The following is a 10,119-nucleotide window of genomic DNA, read 5'->3' on the forward strand; positions in this document are numbered from 1 at the left end:
AATTATGCACAGTAATAGTCACCTGCACACACAGATATCCCCCTAAAATAGCTATAACTAAAAACAAACTAAAAACTACTTCCAAAACTATTCAGCTTTGATATTAATGAGTTTTTTGGGTTCATTGAGAACATGGTTGTTGTTCAATAATAAAATTAATCCTCAAAAATACAACTTGCCTAATAATTCTGCACTCCCTGTATTATATGATCCCTAAACAGTACAGTGTATATTATATGCATCCCTAAACAGTACAGTGTATATTATATACATCCCTGAACAGTACAGTGTATATTATATGATCCCTAAACAGTACAGTATATATTATATACATCCCTGAACAGTACAGTGTATATTATATGATCCCTAAACAGTACAGTGTATATTATATGATCCCTAAACAGTACAGTGTATATTATATACATCCCTGAACAGTACAGTGTATATTATATATATCCCTAAACAGTACAGTGTATATTACATACATCCCTGAACAGTACAGTGTATATTATATACATCCCTGAACAGTACAGTGTATATTATATGCATCCCTGAACAGTACAGTGTATATTATATGCATCCCTGAACAGTACAGTGTATATTATATACATCCCTGAACAGTACAGTGTATATTATATACATCCCTGAACAGTACAGTGTATATTATATACATCCCTGAACAGTACAGTGTATATTATATACATCCCTGAACAGTACAGTGTATATTATATGCATCCCTGAACAGTACAGTGTATATTATATACATCCCTGAACAGTACAGTGTATATTATATACATCCCTGAACAGTACAGTGTATATTATATACATCCCTAAACAGTACAGTGTATATTATATGCATCCCTGAACTGTACAGTCTTTAAGGAGCGCTTGAAAGTTAGAAAATCGGGAGAGTTCCACAAGATAGGGGCCAGTCTGGAGAAGTCCTGTAGATGGGAATGTGAGGAGGTTACAAGAGACGAGTAGAGAAGGAGATCTTGAGCAGAGCGAAGGGGACGGGAGGGCGAGTATCTGGAGACAAGGATTGAGACAAAGCGGGGAGCAGTGTTATTGAGAGCTTTAAAAGTTAGAGTCAGGATTTTATGTTTTATTCTGGGGGTTAGAGGAAGACAGTAAAGGGACTGGCCGAGAGGTGCAGCAGATGAGGAGCGACGTGTAAGGAAGATCAGCCTGGCAGAGGCATTTCTTATGGATTGTAAGGTAGATAGACGGCAGCTAGGGAGGCCAGTGAGGATGGAGTTGCAATAGTCAAGGCGGGAAATGATTAGAGAGTGGATTAAAGTCTTAGTTGTCTCTTGTGTGAGGAAGTGGCAAATTTTGGAGATGTTTTTAAAGGTGGAGGCAGAAAGAATTGGAGAAAGACTGGATGTGGGGAGTAAAGTGTGACCCCAAGACATCTGGCATGCGGGGTTGGGGGGATGATATTATTAACCGTTAGAGAAAGTTGGGGGATAGGGATTTTGGAAGAAGGGGTAAAAATAAGGTGCTCAGTTTTTGAGAGATTTAACAATGTAACTATTTGCACAATATGTATCGCTGGAATATCCCAGGACTTGAAAATGAGAGAAATCTCAACATATTTTTTTCTGATCATTTCTTTTTTATAAATAAATCATTTCAACTTCACCATCCCTTTAAACCAGAACATAAACTATTGCACATGATAACACACAAACAATTCAGTCACAGCTCACTGATGTATAAGCGCAGCTTACCGTCCTTACGGTAGAAGGCGATCTCCACCTTACGCTCCTCGGATCCCACCAGGGCCTGAGCAATCTGAGACATGGAGCTAGAAGTTGTACGCGGCCCATACAGGAAGTCACAAGTACAGGGTCTCTGCATGACCTCAGCACGTGTGTACCCACACATGGCACAAAATCCATCGTTACAGTAAATCACAGCGCAGTTCTCCACACGGGCGTTAGCAATGATAAACTTGCGACCTATGGAGACAAATATAGTGATGATGAGTACAATAATAGGCAGCTTTGGTCTGTAAATACAACAGTAACAGAATAAGCTAAAGATTTTCTAATTTAATAAAATGACAATGTATGGTGACTGCAAATGAGCCCAAATGTCAAAACAACATAAGCACTGATGAGACTATAGCTCTGGTGTGTGTGCCTATAGCACAGAAACACACCCAGAACCTATAGCCCATCACCCTATAGCACAGAAACACACCCAGAACCTATGGCCCATCACCCTATAGCACAGAAACACACCCAGAAACACCCAGAACCTATAGCCCATCACCCTATAGCACAGAAACACACCCAGAACCTATAGCCCATCACCCTATAGCACAGAGACACACCCAGAACCTATAGCCCATCGCCCTATAGCACAGAAACACACCCAGAACCTATAGCCCATCACCCTATAGCACAGAAACACACCCAGAACCTATAGCCCATCACCCTATAGCACAGAAACACACCCAGAACCTATAGCCCATCACCCTATAGCACAGAGACACACCCAGAACCTATAGCCCATCGCCCTATAGCACAGAAACACACCCAGAACCTATAGCCCATCACCCTATAGCACAGAGACACACCCAGAACCTATAGCCCATCACCCTATAGCACAGAAACACACCCAGAACCTATAGCCCATCACCCTATAGCACAGAAACACACCCAGAACCTATAGCCCATCACCCTATAGCACAGAAACACACCCAGAACCTATAGCCCATCACCCTATAGCACAGAAACACACCCAGAACCTATAGTACATCACCCTTTAGCACAGAAACACACCCAGAACCTATAGCCCATCACCCTATAGCACAGAAACACACCCAGAACCTATAGCCCATCACCCTATAGCACAGAAACACACCCAGAACCTATAGCCCATCACCCTATAGCACAGAAACACACCCAGAACCTATAGCCCATCACCCTATAGCACAGAAACACACCCAGAACCTATAGCCCATCACCCTATAGCACAGAAACACACACAGAACCTATAGCCCATCACCCTATAGCACAGAAACACACCCAGAACCTATAGCCCATCACCCTCTAGCACAGAAACACACCCAGAACCTATAGCCCATCACCTTCTAGCATAGAAATACACCCAAAACCTATAGCCCATCACCCTATAGCACAGAAACACACCCAGAATCTATAGTACATCCCCCTATAGTGTGGAAACATACCCCAGACCTTATATTACATCATCCTATAGCACAGGAAGACACCCAGAACCTATAGTACATCACCCTATAGCACAGAAACATACCCAGAACCTATAGCCCATCACCCTATAGCACAGAAACACACCCAGAACCTATATCCAATCAACCTATAGCACAGAAACACCCCCCAGACCCTATAGTGCATCCCCCTATAGCACAGAAACACACCCAGAACCTATAGCCCATCACCCTATAGCACAGAAACACACCCAGAACCTATAGCCCATCACCCTATAGCACAGAAACACACCCAGAACCTATAGCCCATCACCCTATAGCACAGAAACACACCCAGAACCTATAGCCCATCACCCTATAGCACAGAAACACACCCAGAACCTATAGCCCATCACCCTATAGCACAGAAACACACACAGAACCTATAGCCCATCACCCTATAGCACAGAAACACACCCAGAACCTATAGCCCATCACCCTCTAGCACAGAAACACACCCAGAACCTATAGCCCATCACCTTCTAGCATAGAAATACACCCAAAACCTATAGCCCATCACCCTATAGCACAGAAACACACCCAGAATCTATAGTACATCCCCCTATAGTGTGGAAACATACCCCAGACCTTATATTACATCATCCTATAGCACAGGAAGACACCCAGAACCTATAGTACATCACCCTATAGCACAGAAACATACCCAGAACCTATAGCCCATCACCCTATAGCACAGAAACACACCCAGAACCTATATCCAATCAACCTATAGCACAGAAACACCCCCCAGACCCTATAGTGCATCCCCCTATAGCACAGAAACACACCCAGAACCTATAGCCCATCACCGAATAGCACAGAAACACACCCAGAACCTATGGCCCATCATCCTATAGCACAGAAACACACCCCAGACCCTATAGTGCATCCCCTATAGCACAGAAACACACCCAGAACCTATAGCCCATCACCTTATAGCACAGAAACACACCCAGAACCTATAGTGCATCACCCTATAGCACAGAAACACACCCAGAACCTATAGTACACCCTCTATAGAACAAAAAGATACCCCAGACCCTATTGTACATCCCCCTATAGCACAGAAACACACCCCAGAACCTATAGTACATCACCCTATAGCACAGAAACACACCCAGAACCTATAGTACACCCCCTATAGTGCATCACCCTATAGCACAGAAACAAACCCCAGAACCTATAGTACATCACCCTATAGCACAGAAACACACCCCAGAACCTATTGTACACCCCCTTTAGCACAGAAACACACCCCAGAAACCATAGTACATCACCCTATAGCACAGAAACACACCCCAGAACCTATAGTACATCACCCTATAGCACATAAATACACCCAGAACCTATAGCCAATCAAACTATAGCACAGAAACACACCCCAGAACCCATAGTACATCACCCTATAGCACAGAAACACACCCCAGAACCCATAGTACATCACCCTATAGCACAGAAACACACCCCAGAACCCATAGTACATCACCCTATAGCACAGAAACACACCCCAGAACCCATAGTACATCACCCTATAGCACAGAAACACACCCCAGAACCCATAGTACATCACCCTATAGCACAGAAACACACCCCAGAACCTATAGTACATCACCCTATAGCACATAAATACACCCAGAACCTATAGCCAATCAACCTATAGCACAGAAACACACCCCAGAACCCATAGTACATCACCCTATAGCACAGGAACACACCCCAGAACCCATAGTACATCACCCTATAGCACAGAAACACACCCACAACCTATAGCCAATCAACCTATAGCACAGAAACACACCCCAGAACCCATAGTACATCACCCTATAGCACAGGAACACACCCCAGAACCCATAGAACATCACCTTATAGCACAGAAACACACCCAGAACCTATAGTGCATCACCCTATAGCACAGAAACACACCCATAACCTATAGTACACCCTCTATAGAACAAAAAGATACCCCAGACCCTATTGTACATCCCCCTATAGCACAGAAACACACCACAGAACCTATATATAGTACATCACCCTATAGCACAGAAACACACCCCAGAACCTATAGTACATCACCCTATAGCACAGAAACACACCCACAACCTATAGCCCATCACCTTATAGCACAGAAACACACCCAGAACCTATAGTGCATCACCCTATAGCACAGAAACACACCCAGAACCTATAGTGCATCACCCTATAGCACAGAAACACACCCAGAACCTATAGTACACCCTCTATAGAACAAAAAGATACTCCAGACCCTATTGTACATCCCCCTATAGCACATAAACACACCACAGCACCTATAGTACATCACCCTATAGCACAGAAACACACCCCAGAACCTAAAGTACACCCCCTATAGCACAGAAACACACCCAGTACCTATAGTGCATCACCCTATAGCACAGAAACAAACCCCAGAACCTATAGTACATCACCCTATAGCACAGAAACACACCCCAGAACCTATTGTACACCCCCTATAGCACAGAAACACACCCCAGAAACCATAGTACATCACCCTATAGCACAGAAACACACCCCAGAACCTATAGTACATCACCCTATAGCACATAAATACACCCAGAACCTATAGCCAATCAACCTATAGCACAGAAACACACCCCAGAACCCATAGTACATCACCCTATAGCACAGAAACACACCCCAGAACCTATAGCACAGAAAACATAATTTATGCTTACCTGATAAATTCCTTTCTTCTGTAGTGTGATCAGTCCACGGGTCATCATTACTTCTGGGATATTACTCCTCCCCAACAGGAAGTGCAAGAGGATTCACCCAGCAGAGCTGCATATAGCTCCTCCCCTCTACGTCACTCCCAGTCATTCGACCAAGGACCAACGAGAAAGGAAAAGCCAAGGGTGAAGTGGTGACTGGAGTATAAATTAAAAAATATTTACCTGCCTTAAAAACAGGGCAGGCCGTGGACTGATCACACTACAGAAGAAAGGAATTTATCAGGTAAGCATAAATTATGTTTTCTTCTGTTAAGTGTGATCAGTCCACGGGTCATCATTACTTCTGGGATACCAATACCAAAGCAAAAGTACACGGATGACGGGAGGGATAGGCAGGCTCTTTATACAGAAGGAACCACTGCCTGAAGAACCTTTCTCCCAAAAATAGCCTCCGATGAAGCAAAAGTGTCAAATTTGTAAAATTTGGAAAAAGTATGAAGCGAAGACCAAGTTGCAGCCTTGCAAATCTGTTCAACAGAGGCCTCATTCTTGAAGGCCCAAGTGGAAGCCACAGCTCTAGTAGAATGAGCTGTAATTCTTTCAGGAGGCTGCTGTCCAGCAGTCTCATAAGCTAAACGAATTATGCTACGAAGCCAAAAAGAAAGAGAGGTAGCGGAAGCTTTTTGACCTCTCCTCTGCCCAGAGTAAATGACAAACAGAGAAGACGTTTGTCGAAATTCCTTAGTTGCCTGTAAGTAAAATTTTAGAGCACGGACTACATCCAGGTTGTGCAGTAGACGTTCCTTCTTTGAAGAAGGATTTGGGCATAAAGAAGGAACAACAATCTCTTGATTGATATTCCTGTTAGTAACTACCTTAGGTAAGAACCCAGGTTTAGTACGCAGGACTACCTTATCCGAATGAAAAATCAAATAAGGAGAATCACAATGTAAGGCTGATAATTCAGAGACTCTTCGAGCCGAGGAAATAGCCATTAAAAATAGAACTTTCCAAGATAACAACTTTATATCAATGGAATGAAGTGGTTCAAACGGAACGCCCTGTAAAACATTAAGAACAAGGTTTAAACTCCATGGTGGAGCAACAGTTTTAAACACAGGCTTAATTCTGGCCAAAGCCTGACAAAAAGCCTGGACGTCAGGAACTTCTGACAGACGTTTGTGTAACAGAATGGACAGAGCTGAGATCTGTCCCTTTAATGAACTAGCAGATAAACCCTTTTCTAAACCTTCTTGTAGAAAAGACAATATCCTAGGAATCCTAACCTTACTCCAAGAGTAACCTTTGGATTCACACCAATATAGGTATTTACGCCATATCTTATGGTAAATCTTTCTGGTAACAGGTTTCCTAGCCTGTATTAAGGTATCAATAACTGACTCAGAAATTCCACGTCTTGATAAAATCAAGCGTTCAATTTCCAAGCAGTCAGCTTCAGAGAAGTTAGATTTTGATGTTTGAAGGGACCCTGTATCAGAAGGTCCTGTTTCAGAGGTAGAGACCAAGGTGGACAGGATGACATGTCCACCAGGTCTGCATACCAAGTCCTGCGTGGCCACGCAGGTGCTATTAGAATCACTGATGCTCTCTCTTGTTTGATTCTGGCAATCAATCGAGGAAGCAACGGGAAGGGTGGAAACAAATTACAGAAAAAACGTTTTTTATCTCAGTCAAACTATAATTCTCACAGCTCTGCTGAGAGAAATTACCTCCCTCAAAATAAGTTTTGAAGACCCCTGAGCTCTGTAGAGATGAACCGGATCATGCAGGGAATACAATGAGTTGCTGACTGAAATATTTGATGCATAGTAAAAGCGCCAAAAACGGCCCCTCCCCCTCACAACACAGCAGTGAGGGAGAACAGAAACTGTCAGAAAAACAGATTAAGCAACTGCCAAGTGGAAAAATAGTGCCCAAAACATTTATTCACTCAGTACCTCAGCAAATGAAAACGATTTTACATTCCAGCAAAAACGTTAAACATAATCTCTAGTTATTAAACAGCTTTATGTATTTCTTACAGTGTAATTCTAGTGAAGTACCATTCCCCAGAATACTGAAGTGTAAAGTATACATACATGACATTATATCGGTATGGCAGGATTTTCTCATCAATTCCATTGTCAGAAAATAAAAACTGCTACATACCTCTATGCAGATTCATCTGCCCGCTGTCCCCTGATCTGAAGTTTACCTCACTCCTCAGATGGCCGAGAACAGCAATATGATCTTAACTACTCCGGCTAAAATCATAGCAAAACTCTGGTAGATTCTTCTTCAAACTCTGCCAGAGAGGTAATAACACACTCCGGTGATATTTTAAAATAACAAACTTTTGATTGAAGATATAAAACTAAGTATAATCACCATAGTCCTCTCACACATCCTATCTAGTCGTTGGGTGCAAGAGAATGACTGGGAGTGACGTAGAGGGGAGGAGCTATATGCAGCTCTGCTGGGTGAATCCTCTTGCACTTCCTGTTGGGGAGGAGTAATATCCCAGAAGTAATGATGACCCGTGGACTGATCACACTTAACAGAAGAAACAAACCCCAGAACCCATAGTACATCACCCTATACGACAGAAACACACCCCAGAACCTATAGTACATCACCCTATAGCACATAAATACACCCAGAACCTATATCAATTCACCCTATTGCACAGGAACACACCCCAGAACCTATAGTACATCCCTCTATAGCACAGAAACACACCCCAGAACCTTTAGTACATCACCCTATAGCAAAGAAACACACCCAGAACCTATAGTGCATCACCCTATAGCAAAGAAACACACCCATAACCTATAGTGCATCACCCTATAGCACAGAAACCCACCCCAGAACCTATAGTACATCCCCCTATAGCACAGGAACACACCCCAGAACTTATAGTACATCACCCTATAGCAAAGAAACACACCCAGAACCTATAGTGCATCACCCTATAGCACAGAAACACACCCCAGAACCTATAGTACATCCCCCTATAGCACAGGGGGGGAGGAGGGGAGAGAGAGAGGGGGGGAGGAGGAGAGAGAGAGAGAGAGAGAGAGAGGGGGGGAGGAGGAGAGAGAGAGGGGGGGGGAGGAGGAGAGAGAGAGGGGGGGGGAGGAGGAGAGAGAGAGAGAGAGAGAGGGGGGGGGAGAGAGGGCGGGGAGGAGGAGAGAGAGAGAGGGGGGGGAGGAGGGGAGAGAGAGAGGGGGGGGAGGAGGAGAGAGAGAGAGAGAGAGAGAGAGAGGGGGGGAGGAGGAGAGAGAGAGAGAGGGGGGAGAGAGAGAGAGAGAGGGGGGAGGGAGAGAGAGGAGGGAGGGAGAGAGAGAGAGGGGAGGGAGGGAGAGAGAGAGGGGAGGGAGAGAGAGAGGGGAGGGAGAGAGAGAGAGAGGGGAGGGAGAGAGAGAGGGGAGGGAGAGAGAGAGGGGAGGGAGGGAGAGAGAGAGGGGAGGGAGGGAGAGAGAAAAGGGAGGGAGAGAGAGGGGAGGGAGAGAGAGAGGGGAGGAGAGGGGCAGGAGAGAGAGGATTAAGAGGGGGGAGAGAGGGGAGAGAGGGGAGGGAGAGAGAGAGGGGAGGAGAGAGGAGGGGAGAAGAGAGAGGGGGGAGAGAGAGAGAGAGGGGGGGGAGAGAGAGAGAGAGAGAGAGAGAGGGGAGGGAGAGAGAGAGAGAGAGGGAGGAGAGAGAGAGGGGAGGGAGAGAGAGAGAGGAGAGAGAGAGGGGAGGAGAGAGAGAGGGGGGGAGGGAGAGAGAGAGAGAGAGGAGGAGAGAGAGAGAGAGGGGAGGGAGAGAGAGAGAGAGAGAGAGAGAGAGGGGAGGGGGAGAGAGAGAGAGAGAGAGGGGAGGGAGAGAGAGAGAGAGGGGAGGGAGAGAGAGAGGGAGGGAGAGAGAGGAGGGAGGGAGAGAGAGAGAGAGAGGGGAGGGAGAGAGAGAGAGAGGGGAGGGAGAGAGAGAGGGGGAAGAGAGAGAGGGGAGGGGAGGGAGAGAGAGAGAGGGGAGGGAGAGAGAGAGAGAGAGAGGGGGGGGTGGGAAGAGAGAGGAGGCGCGAGAGAAGGGGGGAGGGAGGAGAGAGTGGGGGGAGTGTGAGATTGAGAGAGAGGGGAGGGAGAGAGAGAGAGGGGAGGGAGAGAGAGATAGGGGGTAGGGAGAGAGAGAGAG

General features: G+C 45.4%; 1 protein-coding gene across 1 annotated transcript in view; it reads right to left on the reverse strand.

Moving 5' to 3' along the window:
• KCNH2 (potassium voltage-gated channel subfamily H member 2) overlaps positions 1–10,119 on the reverse strand; it is a 1,055,144-nt gene that overhangs the window by 878,264 nt on the left and 166,761 nt on the right. Inside the window, exon 2 of the mRNA XM_053713258.1 lies at positions 1,734–1,964. Within this exon, the coding sequence (XP_053569233.1) occupies positions 1,734–1,964 (231 nt within the window). The remainder of the gene's footprint in view (positions 1–1,733; positions 1,965–10,119) is intronic.

The sequence above is a fragment of the Bombina bombina genome, chromosome 5 (assembly GCF_027579735.1).
Source record: "Bombina bombina isolate aBomBom1 chromosome 5, aBomBom1.pri, whole genome shotgun sequence".
NCBI classification, from domain to species: domain Eukaryota; kingdom Metazoa; phylum Chordata; class Amphibia; order Anura; family Bombinatoridae; genus Bombina; species Bombina bombina.